We start from the raw sequence: 24,143 nt of genomic DNA, 5'->3' as shown, positions 1-24,143 counted from the left end.
AATTCGATAACTTGCACTTGTTATTAGAAAACTGTTTTTCCACAAATATGCAGCATATCTCTAAACAAAACAGATTTCAGGCTTGGGCAGCAGGTTGTTGTAGCCGAGCCTTTGAAACTTAAGATCAATGTTTTAACTATCGTTTCTTTAAGATTATTGGCATTCTATATTCAAATTCAGAGTTTGCCTCAATAACTTCATCTTCAGCGCTACTGGTACCTCCATTCCTCATCAAAAACTTTGCTTAAATGCCATTTTAAATTTTTTCATATTTTTCCAAGGGGTAACCCTATAAAAAAGTGGGGTTTCCACGTTTTCCCACTTAGCCCCCTTGCGATAGCCATATCTCTGCCAATTTAAGCCCGATCTGGAAAAAGTGCACCATTTTGTGATCAGCGCTACAAGTACCTTCATTCCTTATCAAATACTTTGCTTAAATGCCATTTTAAATTTTATCATATTTATCCAAGGGGTACACCTATAAAAAAGTGGGGTTTCCACGTTTTCCAACTTGGCCCCCTTGCGATAGCCATATCTCTGCCAATTTAAACCCGATCTGGACAAAGTGCACCATTTTGTGATCAGCGCTACAAGTACCTTCTTTCCTCATCAAAAACTTTGCTGAAATGCCATTTTAAATTTTTTCATATTTTTCCAAGGGGTAACCCTATGAAAAAGTGGGGTTTCCACGTTTTCCCACTTAGCCCCCTTGCGATAGCCATATCTCTGCCAATTTAAGCCCGATCTGGAAAAAGTGCACCATTTTGTGATCAGCACTTCTAGTACCTCCATTCCTCATCAAAAACTTTGCTGAAATGCCATTTTAAATTTTTTCATATTTTTCCAAGGGGTAACCCTATAAAAAAGTGGGGTTTCCACGTTTTCCCACTTAGCCCCCTTGCGATAGCCATATCTCTGCCAATTTAAGCCCGATCTGGAAAAAGTGCACCATTTTGTGATCAGCACTTCTAGTACCTCCATTCCTCATCAAAAACTTTGCTGAAATGCCATTTTAAATTTTTTCATATTTTTCCAAGGGGTAACCCTATAAAAAAGAGGGGTTTCCACGTTTTCCCACTTGGCCCCCTTGCGATAGCCATATCTCTGCCAATTTAAACCCGATCTGGACAAAGTGCACCATTTTGTGATCAGCGCTACAAGTACCTTCTTTCCTCATCAAAAACTTTGCTTAAATGTCATTTTTAATTTTTTCATATTTTTCCAAGGGGTACCCCTATAAAAAAGAGGGGTTTCCACGTTTTCCCACTTGGCCCCCTTGCGATAGCCATATCTCTGCCAATTTAAACCCTGTAGCGGTGGTCTGAAGGGACTTTGAAGAAAATCAATAATTTAAACGAGATAGGTAAAAGAAGACCTCAATATTTGAATGGAGTAGCCGTTGAATTCATTGCAGCGTTTAAAGTGAACAGATTACGTTCTGTTATTTTGGGACGCTTAAATTTTAACAATAGGTGGCGCTAGAAAACCTAGTTATTACCGGTTAAGCTCAGCGGGAGATTAGTCTACTCTGGTGGGGTATTGATCAGGGAAGATTAGCGGGTTGATCTAAATATGGAGGATGATTTTAGATCGGGGGCATTTCCGCTGCAGCTGGCTTTAAAAGCTCGGAGGCGTGCAGTTTCGCTCTCTTTTTTGTGTGCGCAGCCGTAAGGGACAGTCGCGTCTACGTTGATTTAAAATCGGGTACTAACCTCGTGGAAAAGTAAAATTAAACAACAAAGTGCTAAAAAGTGGAAATAGAAAGGACTATAGCCAGGAGCGTTATCTACGAGAAGCCCGGACTGCTGACTTTAGCAGGAGCTATCTGCCTTTGGCCAGCCGCCAAATTCAACAGATTTGAAAGGGGCCGGATCTGCGGGTATGTAGTTAAGTGAACAGTGCGGATCGGTGCTCCTAACCCAGGGGTAATAAATTTTTTTTAGTTCGGCCCTCTTAATCCTAAATTAAACATAAACGGGAAATTCGTTGAGGGACTGATAAAAAATTTGGCGGATGAAATGATTTGACGACGCTCCCAAATCTCTTGTACCTCGTCCCGAGCTCCGGCCCTGTCGCGACATCTGAATACACGAATGACTTAGAGGGTCAATCCTGAGCCCCAGAAGGACACCACAATCGCGCCACTAAATCCTTGCCACTAATAGTTCGGATCCTGTAAAATTCTTGAGACACATAAATATGCCTTTTTGCCAGTTCAAGAATGTGAATTGGAATCACGTGTCTCTAACCTAATTCGATATTTTCTTAATTATAAAACTGAATTTTTTTATATAAAATATTTCCTTAGTCACTTAAGTCCAAACCAATTTCGGTTCCATACTACAAGCATCCTGTTTTCAAATTATTTCATTTTTTTTTTAGTTATAAGTTTATCTAATCCAATTTCTCTCAGTGTGTACAAACGCTTGTATGCAAGCTTAAAGCTTTTATATACAAGCATCAATCTCCAGAATTTTTTTTTTTAGCGATGAGGATCTCTACACTTTGGTGCAGACAACACTAAATTTTAATGCATAACTTTGGGGATGGCCACTTTTATGCCACTTTACAGCTTTCAGCCCTCGGAAGATCGATCTTTCTACGCTGGATCCGGAGTGAACAATGTGAGTCGTTTAGTACATGGTTTTATTATATCATAAATTCCCCTTATTGAAAATTTGCCTATTGAGAAATTTTATAAGAAACTGCCCAACATTGTAGCGCGCCTAGTCGTCTATGCATTTATCAAAATTTAAATAACGTAAACTTATAACAAAGCTTTAAGCTTGCCTAAAAGTACACCATTTATCTCTCAAATTTAGCCTAATAGAATACCTAAACCTCTTCAAGGTGTATATTTACATATCGAAGCCATGCTTGTGTACTTTATGAACACTTTTAAAAATTTACTTTTGAATCCTTTTGAACATTAGACAAATTTAAATCGAAAACCTTATGAAGAATTTTGTTTCTACTTTTTATATTCAATTTGTAGCATTAAAGTTATCTAAGTACTTGAATTCATTTATCTTTATATTAGCACCTAAGTCTATTTGAAAATTAAACCCCGTTAATATTGATCATGAAATCTAACTAAATCTATAACATCTGAACTCAGCTAATGACCTAGCGGTCGCAGGAGAAAGGGGTCATCAGAGCCATTCTCAAGGATGATGATCTTAGGTTGGGAGGGCAAATTGGAGACCACATCTACACCAGTGGTTCCGTCTAGTTTACATCTTCGCACTCTCGTTCTTTTCTATCCCCTTCTATAAGATTTGATCTTCTATCCTTTACCGGTTCTATCTTGCAATTCTTATGTCGCTAGCACGCTCAATTTCTTGACTTTAGGTTATTAATTTGTAACACGTACGATCCGTCCGAAACAAGACCTCCACCCCCAAGCCGACGAGCGAGAGCCGGATTCTATAGCGTGCCCCTGTGAAGACGGGTCCCCTTCATCACCCAGACCGTTACACGTTACAGTTCTAATAATTAAAAATCCTAAAGAAAAGGAGTGGCGCTCAACGTGAAGGGCCTCTGTGAGTAAAATAAACACTCATAGGGACTTACGAATAGAACTTCAAATTTTATTATTCTAATCCTTTTATCCAAAGGTCTGGCTAAAAGCAGAAGATAGTGAGGATAACAGTTAAAATTACATTAGTGTCTTTTCTGGCCAAAGCTAAATTCTGGATTTATCCACATCATTTCCTACGAAACCATCGGAGAAGTTAGTTAGTGCGCGAACACAGAACAAATACAACTGCGGTTAGTTGTCTGTCCGACTAAAATTAACACCCATGGAAATCGTTTCTATTCCTCTCGTAATAAGGGTATCGCTAGTCAAAATTTAATGGGAATTTAGTGCACAAGCTTGCGAGCAGTGTATTAACCTAAAATTTAATAGCGAAAACCCGAACTTTTAACTCTATTTACTTTCCGAGATAAAATAAACATTCCGTAGATTCTGATCTGGAAACAAATGCTACATTTTGTAGAAAGGGCATTGACCAGGATCAGTTAAAGGTGTTATCATCTCCCTCTAGGAATTTCGAGTAAAGAGTAGTCCTCTAAATAGGAATTCGAACCCCTTGTAACTTTTGGCGAAGAAAATTAGTAAACTAAAAAAAATCAAACCTGCGACAGGCGTGGCATTAAGCTTGAGTTCAGTTTAGATACCTTTTATATTTCTTGAGAATTTGTTTGGTTGTTGCTATTTTTGGGTTTTTTTTTAAGGCGTTAGTAAAATATCTAAAAAAAATTTTAAAATGGGTTTGGACCGGTCCCCGGAAAAGATGGCTTCTGGAGAAAGCTCAAAGCCTGTGTGTTCCATTTGCAAGGCTGAGATCGAAACGGCAGCCGAGTCCTCAAGAACAACCTGTAATCACGAGTTCCATAGGCGGTGTATAGAATCCCATTTTCAAAAAAGCAGACTCTGTCCGGTTTGCAAATACCAATGTGGGCCATCTGGGAGTAAGGCGCCGGACGCACGTGAAACCCGGTCCAGATCTCGTATGCAACAATCAGAACCTACGAGGAGTTTAGTCGCTAGCGATCCGTATATCAGCGCTAATGCTGAGGGAAATGTACACGAGAGGGGGCGCAATCCCAGCACTTTGCTGTCTACCAGCTCCTCAAGACCCGTAGAAGCTGATATGATCGTAAACGATCTGACGTTATTAGAAGTGGAGAGACGACTCTCAGTTATGTTGTCCGAAAGGCTAGAAGACTGCGTAGGAGCCTGTCTACAAAAACTATTGGGAACGCCGAACGGTTCCTCGTCCAATGATGCAGGCACTGCTCAGGCGAACGAGGGCGAAAGACAAAGGAGAAATAGTGAAATAGCTACCGATAATAGAGATTTACTCACGTTAGAAAATACTTCCTTCAACCGGAATAGGACAGGACCGACGGTAGCATCACCAAGGTCACAACATAGCAGAGTTAGCGAGTTGGAGCAAAGACCAGATAAAGTAGCTCAAATCCTAAACAGTTGGAGAATAAAATATTCAGGAACCGGTGTAACGGTGGACAACTTTATATACCGAGTTGAAGCCCTTACGCATCAAACTTTGGAAGGGAATTTCGGGATACTATGCCGGTATGCAAATGTCTTGTTTGAAGGCAAAGCTAATGAATTTTATTGGAGATTCCACAAGTCGGTTGGTGTAGTTCGTTGGGACAGATTATGCGAGGCTCTGCGAATGCAATTTAGGCAAGGAAGAGATGATGGCGATATCGAGGAGCTAATACGTAACCGGAAGCAAAAACCCAATGAAAGCTTTGATAGTTTCTTTGACAGCATCTCAGTGTTAACAGATCAGCTCGAACAACCATGGGGTACGGCGAAGTTAGTCCGAGTACTCAAAAATAATTTGAGACCGGAGATTCGGCACGAAATTTTAAACGTGGAAGTTAGCTCCGTTTCTGATTTGAGAGAGATATGTAGGCGTCGGGAATCCTTTCTTGAAGACGTAAGGCGTACTCATGGTTACGGCAAAAGTAATCCTTTTAAAAGGGACGTTTCGGAAATAATACCTGGTGATGAGGGAAAGCCTACTGAGTCCGATGATGAAGAGGCTGTAGAAGCTTTTACTCTTGTATGTTGGAACTGCCAAGAAGAGGGACACCGCTACCAAGAATGGGTAGAGGAACGACGGATTTTTTGTTATGGTTGCGGTGCGGCCGACACTTATAAACCAAGCTGTCAAAAGTGTTCAAAAAACTTCAAAGGCAGCACTGCGAAGCCGAAGTACAGACCGAAGACTTCCAGTGCTCGACCCAATCAATCAACGATGACCGAATAGGAAGTGAGGCATCCATAAATGCTTCAAGTAATAGACCGGACGTACAAACAAACCCGGATTTGGCTTTGTTACATAGGAAGATAGGTGAAATTTCGGAAATTAAAATTTCGACAAGTAATAGTAGCAAACCTTTACAACCCCCGAAAACTCGTAGCGCTGCTAGAATGAAATCATTTTGGCACAATATTCGAAAGTTTCGTCAAGGCATTAAGTATGTCTGTGAACTCCAGATGACTTCTCGAGATCCTCGACCGTTCCTGCCAGTAAAATTTCTAAATCGCACCGTCTACGGGTTGCTGGATTCAGGAGCATCTATATCCTGTGTAGGAGGGAGTTTAGCCAAAGAAATAGTTGCAAGTCAAATGGTTTACAAGCCCCTTAAGCAGAAAGCGAGCACGGCTGATGGAACTGTTCAACGGGTATTAGGGTTAATGAAGGTTGAGTTAGAATTTGAAAATGTAGCGAAGTCCTTTACGATTTATATTGTGCCATCTTTGAAACAAGATTTGTATTTAGGGGTGGACTTTTGGAAAACTTACGATCTATTTCCAAAACACTTGAAAATAGCGGAAGTGGAGAAAGTTCCGATTGGTCACGAAAAGGGTAATGATGGTAATGAGCACGACTTAACAGACACTCAAAGAGCCAGATTGGATATTGTAATAAATTGTTTTCCATCATTTGCTCGGGAGGGCTTGGGAAGAACCAATTTAATACACCATGAAATTGACGTAGGTGACGCCAAACCGGTCAAGCAGCGACACTTTCCGGTCTCACCCGCGGTGGAAAAGTCCATGTATGCGGAAATAGACCGTATGTTGCAACTCGGGGTGATTGAAGAATCGGAAAGTTCTTGGTCCTCTCCGATAGTTATGGTGACGAAACCTGGTAAGGTTCGTATGTGTTTGGATTGTCGGAAGGTGAATAGTTTCACCAGTAAAGATGCATACCCACTACCGCAGATCAGTGGAATACTTAGTCGCTTGCCAAAAGCTGAATACATAACAAGTCTAGATCTAAAAGACGCGTACTGGCAAGTGCCCTTACATCCTGCGTCTCGAGATAAAACGGCTTTCACAGTTCCTGGCAGACCGCTTTATCAATTCAAGGTGATGCCATTTGGACTGTGTAACGCCACCAGTACTATGTCAAGACTAATGGACAAGGTCATTCCTGCAAATCTTCGAAATGAGGTTTTCATCTACTTAGATGACCTCTTAGTGGTTTCATCCTGTTTCGAGAAACATTTGGACGTATTAAGTGAAATATCACTGCACCTAAAGCGTGCGGGTCTAACAATTAATGTGGGGAAGAGCCATTTTTGCATGAAGAGTGTTCGATATTTAGGTCATATTATTGGAGAGGGAGGTATTAGGACAGATCCCGATAAAATATCAGCTATCAGCAACTTTCCAGCACCTAAAAATCTTCGCAGTTTGAGAAGATTCATGGGTTTATGCGGATGGTATCGCAAGTTTGTTCCTAATTTTGCTTCTCTGGCTTCTCCTCTTACAGATTTGATGACGACAAAAAAACGGTTCGTCCTGACCGAAGAGGCTGTTAAAGCATTTAATGAGTTAAAACGCTGTCTGTGTGAGGCTCCGGTGTTAAGTAGCCCAAACTTTTCTAAACCTTTTGCTATACACTGCGACGCTAGTAAAACCGGAGTGGGCGCGGTGCTTGTACAAAATTCGGAGGAGGGGGACGAACGTCCGATCGCATTCATATCAAAGAAGTTAAATAAGGCGCAGCGGAATTACACGGTGACGGAACAGGAATGTCTGGCCGCTATAGTGGCGCTTAGCAATTTTAGAGCATACGTGGAAGGGCATGAATTTAAGATCATTACGGATCACGCATCCTTAAAGTGGCTCATGTCTAACACAGACCTTAGTACTCGTTTAGCTCGGTGGGCATTATCTCTACAAAGATATCGGTTCACCATAGAGCACCGAAAGGGTTCGCAGAACGTGGTACCTGACGTTTTGTCTCGTTTAAACGAGAATGAAATAGCTGCAATCGATTTGCGGGATGGATTATTGGTTGACATGAAATCGGACTGTTTCCAATCCCAGGAGTATGTGGATTTACTGAAGCTTGTGAAGGAAAACGGAAATAATTTTCCTGATCTGAAGGTAGAAGATGGGTATCTCTACCGTAAAGCAGAACATCTCACGGGTGTTCAGGTCCACGACGAGTATGCTTGGAAATTATGGGTTCCGAAGAGATTAGTTCCCGAAGTTCTTAGGAAAGCGCATGACAACCCCCTCGCTTCTCATGGAGGCATCCATAAAACGATTGAAAGAATCCGGAGGTATTATTTCTGGCCTGGTTTAGTAACTGACGTCAAAGCCTACATTAATTCCTGTGATGTATGTAAGACCACAAAGGCGCCTAATCACACCTTAAGACCGCCTATGGGAAAAGCCCCTAAAACGCTACGGTTTTTCCAACGGTTATACATCGATTTCCTGGGCCCTTATCCCCGGTCAAGAAGTGGGCATATTGGGATTTTTATCGTCCTTGATCATTTTTCTAAATACGTGTTTTTGAGACCAGTGCGCAAGATCAACGCTGAAGTGGTGATTAAATATCTCGAAGGCGATTTATTCATGGCATTCGGGGTACCTGAGACGATTGTATCCGACAATGGCTCGCAATTCCGCTCAGAAGCATTTCGTAGGTTGACCGACAAATACGAGATCAGTCACTCCTTCACGGCAGTTCATTCACCTCAGGCCAACGCTTCCGAAAGGGTTAATCGTTCTGTCATTGCCGGAATCCGATCCTATTTGCGACCAGATCAAAAGGACTGGGACGAACACATCAATCATATATGTTGCTCTTTACGCTCCTCGGTGCATTCGAGTATAGGAACTTCTCCTTACTACATGGCATTCGGTCAGCATATGATTACATCTGGATCAACGTATGCACTGCTCAGAAAATTAAATTTACTGGATGATCGTTCTCTTTTGCTAAATAGATCCGACTCTTTTGAAATTGTTCGACAACAGGCTTCCAGCCACATGTTAAAGGCGTACGAGGAAAATGCCAAAAGATATAACCTACGTGCTAGGCAAGTTGATTTCAAAGAAGGGCAAGAAGTTTATAGACGGAACTTTAGACAAAGCTGTTTTCAGACCGGGTATAACTCTAAATTTGGACCCGCTTTCATAAAAGCAAGAGTTCGCAAGAAAATAGGTAACTCGTATTACGAGCTTGAAGACTTACAAGGTCATTTAATAGGGAGTTATCACGCCAAAGACATTCGTCAATAGCGTCCCTTCAGCTGGGTTTTCAGTCTAGGGTACGTTGGATATACCCTAGCCTGAATGTAGCGGGGGAGCTTTGTAGCGGTGGTCTGAAGGGACTTTGAAGAAAATCAATAATTTAAACGAGATAGGTAAAAGAAGACCTCAATATTTGAATGGAGTAGCCGTTGAATTCATTGCAGCGTTTAAAGTGAACAGATTACGTTCTGTTATTTTGGGACGCTTAAATTTTAACAATAGGTGGCGCTAGAAAACCTAGTTATTACCGGTTAAGCTCAGCGGGAGATTAGTCTACTCTGGTGGGGTATTGATCAGGGAAGATTAGCGGGTTGATCTAAATATGGAGGATGATTTTAGATCGGGGGCATTTCCGCTGCAGCTGGCTTTAAAAGCTCGGAGGCGTGCAGTTTCGCTCTCTTTTTTGTGTGCGCAGCCGTAAGGGACAGTCGCGTCTACGTTGATTTAAAATCGGGTACTAACCTCGTGGAAAAGTAAAATTAAACAACAAAGTGCTAAAAAGTGGAAATAGAAAGGACTATAGCCAGGAGCGTTATCTACGAGAAGCCCGGACTGCTGACTTTAGCAGGAGCTATCTGCCTTTGGCCAGCCGCCAAATTCAACAGATTTGAAAGGGGCCGGATCTGCGGGTATGTAGTTAAGTGAACAGTGCGGATCGGTGCTCCTAACCCAGGGGTAATAAATTTTTTTTAGTTCGGCCCTCTTAATCCTAAATTAAACATAAACGGGAAATTCGTTGAGGGACTGATAAAAAATTTGGCGGATGAAATGATTTGACGACGCTCCCAAATCTCTTGTACCTCGTCCCGAGCTCCGGCCCTGTCGCGACATCTGAATACACGAATGACTTAGAGGGTCAATCCTGAGCCCCAGAAGGACACCACAATCGCGCCACTAAATCCTTGCCACTAATAGTTCGGATCCTGTAAAATTCTTGAGACACATAAATATGCCTTTTTGCCAGTTCAAGAATGTGAATTGGAATCACGTGTCTCTAACCTAATTCGATATTTTCTTAATTATAAAACTGAATTTTTTTATATAAAATATTTCCTTAGTCACTTAAGTCCAAACCAATTTCGGTTCCATACTACAAGCATCCTGTTTTCAAATTATTTCATTTTTTTTTTAGTTATAAGTTTATCTAATCCAATTTCTCTCAGTGTGTACAAACGCTTGTATGCAAGCTTAAAGCTTTTATATACAAGCATCAATCTCCAGAATTTTTTTTTTTAGCGATGAGGATCTCTACACTTTGGTGCAGACAACACTAAATTTTAATGCATAACTTTGGGGATGGCCACTTTTATGCCACTTTACAGCTTTCAGCCCTCGGAAGATCGATCTTTCTACGCTGGATCCGGAGTGAACAATGTGAGTCGTTTAGTACATGGTTTTATTATATCATAAATTCCCCTTATTGAAAATTTGCCTATTGAGAAATTTTATAAGAAACTGCCCAACATTGTAGCGCGCCTAGTCGTCTATGCATTTATCAAAATTTAAATAACGTAAACTTATAACAAAGCTTTAAGCTTGCCTAAAAGTACACCATTTATCTCTCAAATTTAGCCTAATAGAATACCTAAACCTCTTCAAGGTGTATATTTACATATCGAAGCCATGCTTGTGTACTTTATGAACACTTTTAAAAATTTACTTTTGAATCCTTTTGAACATTAGACAAATTTAAATCGAAAACCTTATGAAGAATTTTGTTTCTACTTTTTATATTCAATTTGTAGCATTAAAGTTATCTAAGTACTTGAATTCATTTATCTTTATATTAGCACCTAAGTCTATTTGAAAATTAAACCCCGTTAATATTGATCATGAAATCTAACTAAATCTATAACATCTGAACTCAGCTAATGACCTAGCGGTCGCAGGAGAAAGGGGTCATCAGAGCCATTCTCAAGGATGATGATCTTAGGTTGGGAGGGCAAATTGGAGACCACATCTACACCAGTGGTTCCGTCTAGTTTACATCTTCGCACTCTCGTTCTTTTCTATCCCCTTCTATAAGATTTGATCTTCTATCCTTTACCGGTTCTATCTTGCAATTCTTATGTCGCTAGCACGCTCAATTTCTTGACTTTAGGTTATTAATTTGTAACACGTACGATCCGTCCGAAACAAGACCTCCACCCCCAAGCCGACGAGCGAGAGCCGGATTCTATAGCGTGCCCCTGTGAAGACGGGTCCCCTTCATCACCCAGACCGTTACACGTTACAACCCGATCTGGACAAAGTGCACCATTTTGTGATCAGCACTTCTAGTACCTTCTTTCCTCATCAAAAACTTTGCTTAAATGTCATTTTTAATTTTTTCATATTTTTCCAAGGGGTACCCCTATAAAAAAGAGGGGTTTCCACGTTTTCCCACTTGGCCCCATTGCGATAGCCATATCTCTGCCAATTTAAACCCGATCTGGACAAAGTGCACCATTTTGTGATCAGCGCTACAAGTACCTTCTTTCCTCATCAAAAACTTTGCTTAAATGTCATTTTTAATTTTTTCATATTTTTCCAAGGGGTACCCCTATAAAAAAGAGGGGTTTCCACGTTTTCCCACTTGGCCCCCTTGCGATAGCCATATCTCTGCCAATTTAAACCCGATCTGGACAAAGTGCACCATTTTGTGATCAGCACTTCTAGTACCTTCTTTCCTCATCAAAAACTTTGCTTAAATGTCATTTTTAATTTTTTCATATTTTTCCAAGGGGTACCCCTATAAAAAAGAGGGGTTTCCACGTTTTCCCACTTGGCCCCCTTGCGATAGCCATATCTCTGCCAATTTAAACCCGATCTGGACAAAGTGCACCATTTTGTGATCAGCACTTCTAGTACCTCCATTCCTCATCAAAAACTTTGCTTAAATGCCATTTTAAATTTTTTCATATTTTTCCAAGGGGTACCGATATAAACACACATCACGCGAATACAATATATCCTTGCTCTGTATGATTACCGGTTAATAAAAGATTAAATATTTATAAAGACAACATTTTTTATAAAGCCATTAATTTTTTAACAAATCTATTCCATGGTTTGCGGCTGGAAATGCGAAGCAGGTCACCATTTCTAGAATTGGAAATGTATTATATTTGTTTAAAATTGAATGAAAATATTAGTAATACCCGTGAGCAAACTTCCTCGCATTCTGCTTTGGTGACGAACCGATTCGAGTTGCCGCCACAGAGGGAATACAGAAATCTCTTGCAAGCCCTTTTTTTGAAGTCGTAATACCAGACATATACTTTAGCGCGACACTTTCCACTCTTTAAGGGCAGCTTGCAAATATCTATCGAGTTCGTGTTTAGATAAAGACAATTTCAATTACAAAAGTGTGAACGAACCTCTCTGCTTTTTGTAGTTCATATATTCATCGTATTCGTCCAAGTAGCAATGACATCCCAGGATCATGGCAAGGATAACCAGGTAGACAGCACAGCGACTCATTCTAGTTCCAGTGGTGATGGACCTAATACTTAAATAATTGATCCAGAAACAACTGCTTATATGGGAACTTTGAGGGGATTATTGTTCAGTTGAAACAATTGGATAAACACTTTTGTAACTGCCCGCCTAAGAAACTGATACATGGTCAAACGAAACCTCTAATAAACAATCACTCCTCTGGTCGATTAACATTCAAGACACAAAAACATATTTATTTAATATTTGAATAACTTAAAGCACAAGTTAACTAGTTCTTATACATGTCACAGAGCACCTTCTCCATGGGCGTATTTCCAATGGTGCGCTGGAAGTAAATGGCCTCGATCTTGTGGGAACTGATCATCCGGAGCAGCGGCAGCATGAGCAGGAGTCGTCCAAACCTGGCTATCTGGGCAGTAAACTGCGTCTTTGTGTGCTGCGACAACATGACCTGGTAGTATATAAATCATATTATTTATTTTTACAAGCTATCTCTTTCTTTATACTAACATGGGCCTGATCCTGAAGATTCTCAATCTGGGCGGGATCTTTCAAACCACGGGTCTCTGGTCTGAAGAGGACAATGGCCTTGAGGCAGGCGAATTCTGCCGGATCGACCAGGACCGCCTTATATTTACAGAAAATCTCGTGCAGGGACCGAACATCCGCTGCCAGCTGTTGGGAAAAATACTTCTACGTTTGAATGGGACATAAGATGGAACCAGAGATCTTTGCTTACCTCTTCCTTGGTTATGCAAGTGTCGCCATTGGCGTTGTTCTCAAGATTGTTGCAATGTTCCGCCACCGAGAACAGAGCACAGCCTGTGGGATCCAAAGGAATGCACCACTGTATGGCATTGAGCAGGAACAGTTCCGACCACGATTCCTCCAGCAAGATCACCTAGATTGGATGACGTTTAAATGACTGCACTACGTTTTCACCTTGTTTTGGTTACCTGATCTCGAAAGGATAGTCGGGCAAAGCTGGGCAGGTTCTTGGCCCACTTGACGGCCATGAAGAGCAGCCTGGCACTCGTCTCGTAGACCGTTTCGTGCTGGTGGGTGTAGAGATTGGGCGACATAAACTGCGGCATGATGAAACTGGAGTCGGATCTGTTGACGTTGTGTGGCTCCTCGTCATTGGTAACATCTATAGAGTCGTCTGCAAATATTTCATAAATATTTTGTCCTTTTGAAAGATTAAGTAACACCAACCATCATTGTCGTTTTCCATTGTGGGACTGGAGGAGCTAATGGAGGAGACACTCCCGCACTTCTTCTCGTTGGCGGCCTCTGGCGCCGGAGAACTGGGATCAATGGAGTGATTGCTGCTGGAGTTGGTCGAGTGGGAAATGTTGCCGCTGCTGCTCAACTCCAGACCGTAGGGCTTTTCCTTCGGCGAGTGGTGCACCCCGCCGCTTCCGCCTCCGGCGGTGAACATGGGAAAACTGCCGGCTCCCATGTGATTCGCCGCCAACTGCATCGAGGAGGTGAGGTGGTTGTGATGCAGAAGCCGTCCAGTCGGCAGACTGCCCAGGGCTGTTCACAAGATTTGGTTATTAAACTATCAAACTATTATCCTGCGAAAAAGAACTCACATGGCGGGGGCAGGAGTCCGGATCCGTAGCAGGGCGGCGACAGTAGCACGGGTGGTCTGCAAATTGGAGTTGCCCGCAGATTTCGGGTGATTAGATAGAGAGTTATGCAAATGACAGCTAGGCCACACCACATGCCCATAAAACACTAACCAAAAAATATGATCTTGTGAAAAATAAAATATTTATAAATCGAAAAAAGGAAGGATAATTAGGGGTCTGCACTTTAAATAATACACAGCTACAGAAATCAGTTATCAGAATAAACTAAACGCCAATTAAAACTTTGAATAAACTTTTTTCAGTGCACTACACTCACCCAAAAACTCCGACGGCCACAGCGGCCTCGCGCAATGCCCGCCCGTGCTCCATCTCCCGCAGCGTCTCCGGCCGTATAGTGGCCGTGTTGCGGGGCTGTCGCTCATTTTGCACCGCTGTAATTGGAAAACAAATGCAACTAACATGAGCACTCAAATTCTAGTCCGGACACGCCCATTCAGCCCATGGGCTGTGAGCTGTGGGCCGTGGAGGTGATTTGGGACGTGTCCGTAATGAGGAAATGTCACACTGACAAAATTGCTTCGGGCTCGCGCAGGTATCGCCGCCACATCAGGCGGCACATCCGCGTGTGCCACGAATTTTCTCATCATCAGCATACACATGCAAAAATACGTGTATGCCAGCATCCTGCGGAAAGAAAACACAGCCCACACAGCCATTGATGGCAAATTGGTTTTGTGGTCACGTGCCGCTCACGCCTCCGAATTGTTTCGCCATTTGTTTATGCAACTTCCACCGCACAATGAGGCTGCCACAGAAGCTACTTGACCGCTAATGGCGGATCCACAAACAGTGAGTACTAGTACTTTCCATGCATGATACATAAATCACTTCTCACTATATTTTAGAAGCTATAACAGAGGGTTTTATATGGTAGTTTTAAGATCTCATACTCTCCCCTCTTTCAGTTGAAGTCTTCAGTAAGAGTTTTTAAATATATTTGTGTATTTTGTTAATTAATTCTTGGAAAGATAGGAATAGATGGTATAGATTTATAATATCTGGCTGAGAAGTTGCAGACTCTAAAACAAGACAATGTTCATAAGATTTTCTACCAGAATCTATCAGTCTTCAGGTTCCTAGCTCCTTAAATGTTAGCCCACAGATACCTTCAGAGCACCTCTAGTTGCCTCTGGAGAGGACGTGAACCCCCCAATACTAAGTAACATTTATATTTAAAACATCCCATAATGATCTGCCTGACTTTCCTTAATATTATTTTCCTGGAATAATATTTTACGCAGAAATGATTATTGATTGATTGCATAATTCCTATGAATTCACTTATTCCTTCATATTGTCCCTTTCAAAGTCTCTGCCGACATCAGGACAATGACGAAAGTTTCTGTCAAAATAAACAATTGGGGCTCATTGAAGTGGCAGCGCTAAAGCTGCATAAAATCTGTCAAAGACAACACTACCAGCAGGTAACAAATCAATTGGGTGAGCAATATGTAAATAAGGAGCACCCGCACCGCAGAGGTGAACCACCCCCTTGCGAGAGGTTGCTCTTTCGAGGGGTTCTGTTATATCCTGGGAAAGGGGTAACGGAGCGGTAGAAGATACCTTTGGCCGCCTGACATTTATGGAAAACGGAAAACAAAGTGTGGCACGTGTGCCCGGGCTTTTGAGGTCCTGTTAAAGACCAATTAAACCGTGTTCAGTTCATTAGAGCGAGTTGGAAGCGAATCGAGATGATAATGTACTTTTTGTTGTATGCATGTAGATGGATATGTTAGAGATAAGTACCCACCATCCTTGTTCATTCCCATTTGAAGGCACTTCTTGAGCCTGCAGGCCTGGCATTGGTTCCTGTGAGCCTTGTCCACAATGCAGCGTCCAGTTCCCGCCTGGCAGCTGAAAATATAAATCAAAAATAGATTAAGATAGTGCCGAAACCTAATTGCATTAGCCCTGCCGCAAATAATGAGATTTGTAGTGTCAGAAATTGCAACATTTGTCAAATCCGGGATGGAAGACAAAGCATCAAGCGAGCGGAAACTGAAATTCCAGCCACAAAGCACTTCAGAATCTGGCAGATACAAGGACCTGCTTCCCTTCCGCCCCATCGACCATTCGTCCTTTGTGCACTTGTGGAACTTTAATCAAATCAGGGCAGAGTGCCACATCCCACCCATCGAACCACAAAATCACCAAACCTCCATCGCCATCGCACCACAGCAGACAGTGCCTCGTCATCGCCTTCCATCCTTTTCGCTCACTAAGCCTGCGCCAAAACTCAAAGATGGCGACTGCTCCAAAAGGATGCGAGACGTCTGCCCGTATCCTTGCCATTTTATGTATTTTTTGGCGCCTCTGCCAGCCAAGCACTTAGCCAAATGTGTCTTTGAGATACAACCGCCCGCCCTCTTCTATATAAATGAAGTATTTTGCATGCAAATGTCCGATTTCCGAAAACAAATCTGGAATATTAGGTGCGTGTGTGTCTAAGATACTTTATCCTTAGGTCTCCATAAAACTAATCAAATAATAGTGCCGTCGTCGAAGGATATTAGGCTCCAAGAATAGATGATGAACACATCAGTGGTTTCCAAAAAAAGAATCTTTTCCTGGAATACACTTCCGTGTTTTTTGAAACTTTAAAAGAGTTTTCTCCAATAAATTAAAGATTATAATATAATAATGTTTTCTCTTGCCTAAAATATATTATTTATACTATTTTTTAAATATTTATAATTAATAAAAACAATAATTAACTAAGACATCCACACATTTTTTGTTTTCTAGATGACACCATTTTTGTACGTGAACTGAATCTTTACCAAATTTTATCAAATTAAGCTATAATAAAATATCTGAAATTATTTTGTGAACAAATTCGATTGTGGGAGGACAGTTTCTTTGGCTAGATTGGAAAGTTGTGATTGGAAGCAATTGATTATAATTGAAAAAGGCTTAATGGGACCACCGCAGGCGACAAAGAAACAAAGACCTATAAAATGGGCCCCAGCCAGCCTTAGGCCAGATAGACTCTGTCGGCCATCGAAAAACCAGTCACGTCGGAGAAAATATACTATACTAGCACCAGGGCCAGGACCTGGACCAGGACCCTTCGTATCCTTTTTTCTTCAATGTCGTGCTTCCCTCGTTTAGTCAGCCAGCCAGGGGAGGATGTTGCTCTATTTTATTTAGAGCCACACCGAACCGCCCCCTTTTTTTTGACTTTGTTGCGATTCGGCTTTGTCAGTCTGGGGCATCTTTGCCGGGTCACATTTGGCCAAGTGTTTTGCGCTTAAGCCCTCCATATCAATCTCATGGGACCGCACGGATATAGAGATTTCGACGTTTGTGATTTACCGCCTCTGCCGGAAAGCCGCAGAGCGGAATCTACATTACTGCATCATAACTTTATGTTTGCCGACATTGATTCTGTCGCACGGGCTTATGGGATATATTTCTGATTTAATGATAATTGAAAAAGAAGGATAAAGCTTTTGATTTGAAGACTTTTTTCCGAAATATTCTAACACATTTTCCAATAGCTCCGCGTCCCCGCTGGAGGGAACAAATAACGTGAAACTTTTAACGAAATCACTTTAAATTCAATTACATTCAAAGCTGCAATTGGGGTAGAATGGTGGGCATCCGCGCTGGAATCCGCACATGATGCCATCCCATCATCCTGGGCACAAAGTCAAAGCGAGGGCAAATATGCGCATTCAAAAGTTGACGCTCAAATCCCAAAGATTTGAATAATTGTAATGAATTTGGCTGAGCCTCGTAATCCGCCAGACGGGTCTCCCGGCACACCAGCCCATCCCACCCACCACACCAACCCACTTTGGACAAATGTTGCAACATTTAATGGAAATAAAAATGCTAATGACTGGATTTAGGGGCATTAATGCACATTTTGAATATGTTTGGCTATTTTTAAAAGTTAAGGTATACTTTTAAGAGAAAAATAAATCGAATAGTGTCCTTTAAACAAGTTCTAACATTGCCTATTTTGTTTTAAGATCGATGACTATATGATACTAGGTACTCCTCGTACCTAGTCCTAGGTTTAAGATATATTTTTTATTTCTTAATAATTAGAACATTTAAGAGTTCACTTACCGATAGATGAGTTTCCGTCGCACACTGCGCTTAAAGAATCCTGAGCAGCCGTTGCACGCCAGGATCCCATAGTGCTTCCCGGAACTAGTATCCCCGCAAACGACGCAGATCAGTCCCAGATTCTGGCCCTTGACCCTCGAAAGAGCAGTTTGCTCTCCACCGGAGGAGTGATTCGAGGCGTTGGCCGCCGCTGCTGTCGCCGCAGCTGCAGCCGCTGCAGCAGCACTATGATTCCATCCAAGCAATCGTCCCGCCGGCGCAGTAGGAACGGCAGGCATGGGAGGCGGCTGCTGAGGAGGAGGACCCACTCCCGCTGCTGTCGGTGGAGGCGGCTGTCCATGCATCGGGGCTGGCGGGGGGGTGTAACAATGTCGCGGAGGACTATGCAACTCTAAAATATAAAGGAGAGTTCTTCAATTAAAAGTATTGCCTTTTTCGGAAGTCACAAATGGGGTAAGGCTATAAAAAATCACTTATGTAGTTCATTTAAATTAAATCTCAATTTGTCAGTTGGTGCCGGGAAGGACGATCTTATCCCTGCGTGGCGACATTGACGCCCTGTAATCCGCAAATATATTTACACATTCAATTAGGGTGCCATTAAGCCAAACGGCTCTCAGGACTCGTCCAGAGCGTGCCGAGCAATCTGTGCGCAAAATTTGCCTCGGGGGACGATTGTTTTGCCATCACACCCTAATTTGATTGTAGTTTCCTTACTGATTTTTTGATGCACTTAACCCTCGACACACACACAGGACCAAGGACGAAGGACATAGGACACATTTGTTACACTCGCCACTTGCCTGTGCGTTTCGGGGTATCTGGAGTCTGGCTATCAGAACAAAGTCAGAAAGGTTTTCAATCTGGGGACCAGGACCAGTTCCAGTACCAGGACCAACTGGCACACCACGGCTGCGGTCTAATGCCGGCGGATTAGCGTCATATGCTTGCATTTTCCGGGTGCTCCGTCTTTGTTAATTTTACGAGCTCGTTGAAATTCACTTTGGCGTACTTATACACACAATGGTGTTAAAAGGGCGCTGCCGGTTGTGTTATGAATTTTTGAAATTTTTGGCGGCCTGACTCGGACTCTAATTCAATTTGGTGATTATCGCAAATTGAATTTGTTGGGCCACTCGTGCATGCCATCGGCAACTTGGGCATCGATTTAATTTGTACAAGTGTTCTTCTTGGTTTCGGGCTTGGGATTATCTGCGAATAACTCGTTACTCGAAAATTACTAATTGAAATTGGATGTAGTTCATGGAATGGATAAGCTATTTTTACTTATTATCCTTAAGATTTCCCTTGAGTTATTGGTTGGCATGATTGATTTGTTTGTTAGGAAATTTGTTTAAAAACTTGATTTTTTGTTGATACAATATACTATTTTAGTCAACAACAAAATATATATAATATATTCTTGAGAAAAAGTAAAAACAAATATATAAACTATATCCAGTCTTGGAAAACCCTAAAAAGTAGACTATGTTTTCGCTCGGATTTATAATTAAATTTTGTGTAAAAAGAATGTAAAATTTGTTTAAAAAATAAAAACGACATGCAATTACCTTTATTTATTGATTAATTTAGAAGAAGTTTTTGGAGTTTGTATTATTTATTTAATAAACTTAATAATGAGCTATACTAATGGCAGATAAAAATTGTTATTTCCCGCTTTGTTCCTCTAAAAAGCTACTTTCTTTATGAATTCTGATGTTCTGAGTCTTCTTTTTTTAAGACCGTCGTTAGAGTTAATTAACCATAATTTTCCTCTTAAAAGTTATGCGAAAAAATGCAGTAATTATATTTTACAAGCCATTTCACTTCATACGTGATGCAGACCCTAATTTAAATGTAAATCATGTCCTTTTTTCACACTTGGGAGTTTAAATAATATACTTATCCTTTTTTCTTAACAAGATAAGGATTCGAAGTGAGCTTTTGTCCTTGATTTCAAGCACTTTTTTTTAATTGTTTAATTACCTTGTGATGAAGGACGCGTTTCGGGTAAACTTTCTTCTTTATTCATTTTGAAATTTGTTAATTTTGATTTGCAGCAGTATAAATTATTGTATTATATATATTTTATTATTAAAAAACACAATTTTCACGAGACTTAATTAAGCACCATAGTTCATATTTTGTTTTGTGACTTCCACGACGGGAAAAGAGGTCCTGACTTGCACTGATTTGAACCAAAGCCAACCGATACGATCCGACGGGAATGCGAGTGTGCGGCGATGATGATGTTAACGTCTCGATGTCCGATTCCAGATTTATCATAAAAGCATGACAGCAGCTAAACAGTGATGTGTGTCCACTCCAGGAGCAAAATACAGCCAACCAGCCATCCGGCCAACCCCGGAATAGGAAAAAAATCGGTGGATATAATCCGCGGTCGCTGAGTGGGCAGAGAATCCTTCTTGCTGCCTGTGAGGACAAAAAGCACAACTCACACACACACACATGCACAAACACAAACACCACTATAAGAGCAAGGAGCACATACACATTCATATTCACATCCACAATCAAAGCCACATCCACATCCACCCACCGAGAGCAATAAGAGCAGAGAGCAGAGAGCGAGCAAAGCAGCAGCAGCAGCAGTAGCAGCTGAAACAACAACGTACAAGGGGATAACCGCACCCGCCGCCCACCGCCCACTGTTGCGCCCAGGACGAAGACTTTTAGTGGCAACTCTGGTGGCGCATTTGCTTGTTGGCTTGCTTTGATTCGTTCCTTCTTGATGCTGCGGCATCCTTGCCTGTTTGTGTGTGCGTGTGCGGGGTAAGCCAAGCCACAATCGGAATCTCCAATAAACACCCGGCTCTGCGCTCTCTGCGCACACACACAGGCAAACTCAAAAGAGCAGAGAGCGCTCGGCCGCCATCATGACAAGAACGGTGGCAAAGGTAGAGGCATGAAGGATATACGGATGGTACGGAGGAAATCCTGTCCAAGTAGGAGTTTAGGAGGTGCACAGAGCAATGGAGCCAACGCCACTACACCCACAACATTCTGACGCAGCTGCGCGGCTGGCGCTCGTATAATCGTCTTGGGTTTTGACATTTTGTTTTTGTTTTATAATACCTTTGTGATGTTGGTCCTTCTGCCATGGAGTCCCCATCCTGTCCCAGTTTCCCCCCTTTGGTTCTGGCTTCTTCCTCTTTGTCGCAACTGGAGCTGCCATCTCCCAGTTAACTGTAATTGAATTGCACGGAAAATTGTTATTTTTTTCCCCTTCTCTGTGGCTGCTGGCACACATATACCTACAAATACCCATTGCCAGTATCTAGTATCCTTGAAGCCAGTATCTTGTATCTGTATCTGCATTTCTGCATTGCATGTAGATTTTATGTACATCAGATCCTTTTTATCCTGTCTATCTCAGAGACTGTAAAATAAATTAAGACAGAAATATAAACTAAAACTATTTAAACTTAGTTACTAGCAATATGGATACAATATACCTTCAAGGCATTCTTCAGATACATTTCCGAACTATGTATATTTTAAAATAAAACAGTTTTTAAAAGAAAACATCTATTAAGTAAAGCTTATAGTCTTTATATTTCACTTTTTATTTGTTTTTTTATTATTAAAGAAAACTATTACATTTTTAATATCAAAGTATTAAAAATGTGTTTTCCATATTATCATTAAAAAAAGCTTAAACTTTAAAACGATTTTTTACATTTTACTCGTGTTAGACTAGTATTTTTCAAATATAGAAAAAAAAGTGAAACTAATCGATTATTTTGGATTTTAAACTATTTTTCAGAGTTGGGTTATAGATTCTATACCTATAGATATCCTATAGATTTTATAAAATGATTTTAATACATCTTTTTGAACAGAAAATATAGAAAATATCCATATTTCAAACATGTACATGCAACTTTATTAAATCACTTTCCCACGACTGATGGTAATTTATTCATGGACTTCAATGCTTCGAACAAAGTGATTTAAGATGACCCCCAGGTCCACTAATCCAATAATCAATAAATGTGCTGCTGTGCTCTGCCGGAACGTGGGCCGGAACTGGAAACGGAAGTGGAGGGCTGGGAGATGGGGGATTGGGAATAAAGGAGAGCTTTCCGTTCCGTTCCATACTCCGATTTTGTTGTGGGGGCTTTTGGCATGCTTAATGCGCCGACATTAACTTTGTAACAAATGAGATGTCGGAATACAACAGTCAGGCTCCTGCCAAGCCGCAGCCTCTCCTTGCGCTTTCTCCTCTCTCCCGCCCACCACCTCCTACTCTTTTTTTCGTGGGGCAGTGGTGGGGGCTTTTGGGGAGAGAGTATTAGCAAGTGAGAGAGCTGCAGCGGGCGGAAGTTTATGCTCGCGACAAAAGTGAACAAACGCAAGTCACACAGCAGTGTGTACTGTAGCCACGCCCTCCTCGCCGGGGGAGGAGCGTGCGAGCGGGAGAGAGATGGATAGTGAAAGAACGAGGACAGCAGCACCGTTATCCTATAATAGTCCAGCATCAAAAGTACCGCATACCTTACACCGTTGGAGAAAGTGAGAGAGTGTACGGTGTGCGAGCGATACGAGCAGTGGCGACAGGGTTGGCTCTTGACATTTGAACGGCGACATTTCGCATTTTCAAATACATACACAAGTACTACACCCACACAGACAGAAGTCTGTGAACCACCCACCGCCTCCCACCCTTTACAGAGGTGGTGGCGGACCTCATCAAGTGCAGTGCTCTTTATTTAATCAATCAAAATTCATTGGCTAGTCTTTTATACAACATTTGGGCACTACACAGGAAAAAAATGAGTTTCTTGGAATGTTTTACATCCTAGAATCCCTCTCACAACATTATTTACAAGCTATACTTTGTTCAAAATCGTACCTATCTAGAACTGAATTTCAATCTCAGCAAAGGTCAGAGGCACCGACAACCCAAAAAAAAGCTACAACTTTGGTTCTATCTTCCCAGCGAACAAATTTCAACCTTGAGCTTCGAATTTATTTACATGTCTCCTTATCTGAAAAGACAAAACCTGACATTGTCCATGAAATTGCTCTATATAAATTTTTTTATTTAAAAGATTATTTAATTTTTTATTTACCATACGGTGAAGTAGGCAGGAAATATAGGGTATTCATAGAGACAAGAAATCTCAGACCCTATAAAATATATAAATATGTATGTATAATCTTGATGAGGATTCCTTTGAAGTCGATACAAGCCTTTGCTTCCGGCTGTTTTTAATAAGTTGGACTAGAGTCTACTTCTTCTCAGTTATATAGACCTAAAACTGGGCATCCTTCTTCCCTCACACCCAGTATGTATATAAGTCGGAACGGGATCAGTGGACTATATCCTTCCAACTGAATTATCCGAATTGTCATAATTGGGATAACAGTTGGGACGTTTATTTTTTGTTTTCGTAGGCAAATTATTCATTTTACAACATTTCCTAAGGATCTGACGAGTATATCCTGAAGCTTCTGTATGGGAAATATAATAATATACCTTTGGTGTTTTTGAAGGGAAAAGCTTGGGAATTTTTTTAAAAGCTAATAATGATAAGCTCACAAGGATCAAGCCAAACAATGTCCGATATTATGTAATAAATATTCATTAGCAAAAACATATGTATATCTTAAAAACTACACCTATATTCAACTGAAAAAGTAAATCAACTTTAGATCCCCCAAGTTAGTTTCCTTTATTATTAATTTTTTCCTAAAATTTTTTAATAAAAAAAATGTTCTACTCATTTCTAACACGTGCCTCTAAAAAGCCCCTTATATGTATATAATGACAAAAACTGATTAATCATATTCAAGAAGATTAACAAAATAAATAAAAAAATATGAATATATACAATGGT

General features: G+C 41.2%; 2 protein-coding genes and 1 long non-coding RNA gene across 4 annotated transcripts; 1 reads left to right on the top strand and 2 right to left on the bottom strand.

Moving 5' to 3' along the window:
• Positions 1-12,052: 12,052 nt before the first annotated feature.
• LOC26513776 (kappaPI-actitoxin-Avd3c) lies at positions 12,053-12,640 on the bottom strand. Its single transcript, XM_014908450.3, has 3 exons — positions 12,463-12,640; positions 12,244-12,407; positions 12,053-12,187 (listed from the first exon to the last, which is right to left on the bottom strand). Exons 1-3 carry the CDS (start codon positions 12,563-12,565, stop codon positions 12,179-12,181), a joined length of 276 nt encoding a protein of 91 aa, XP_014763936.1. The 5' UTR covers positions 12,566-12,640; the 3' UTR covers positions 12,053-12,178.
• A 172-nt stretch (positions 12,641-12,812) lies between these two features.
• On the bottom strand, positions 12,813-20,820 carry LOC6495874 (photoreceptor-specific nuclear receptor). Its single transcript, XM_032450365.2, has 10 exons — positions 20,266-20,820; positions 18,280-18,670; positions 15,953-16,056; positions 14,459-14,573; positions 14,143-14,198; positions 13,760-14,083; positions 13,501-13,706; positions 13,284-13,445; positions 13,055-13,219; positions 12,813-12,995 (listed from the first exon to the last, which is right to left on the bottom strand). Exons 1-10 carry the CDS (start codon positions 20,309-20,311, stop codon positions 12,813-12,815), a joined length of 1,752 nt encoding a protein of 583 aa, XP_032306256.1. The 5' UTR covers positions 20,312-20,820.
• On the top strand, positions 12,864-17,024 carry LOC116654693. 2 transcript variants are annotated; one of them, XR_006507191.1, is made up of 3 exons: positions 12,864-12,998; positions 13,073-14,991; positions 16,948-17,024. It is a non-coding gene; the product is annotated as an uncharacterized LOC116654693 (long non-coding RNA). The 2 variants fall into 2 exon arrangements; XR_006507190.1 differs by lacking the exon at positions 12,864-12,998 and having other exon boundaries at positions 13,564-13,687; positions 13,744-14,991.
• Positions 20,821-24,143: the final 3,323 nt, after the last annotated feature.

This window comes from Drosophila ananassae, chromosome 3L, assembly GCF_017639315.1.
Source record: "Drosophila ananassae strain 14024-0371.13 chromosome 3L, ASM1763931v2, whole genome shotgun sequence".
NCBI lineage: Eukaryota > Metazoa > Arthropoda > Insecta > Diptera > Drosophilidae > Drosophila > Drosophila ananassae.
The sequence above is the reverse complement of the archived record's forward strand: the minus strand, read 5'-3'. Positions and strand labels throughout refer to the sequence as shown.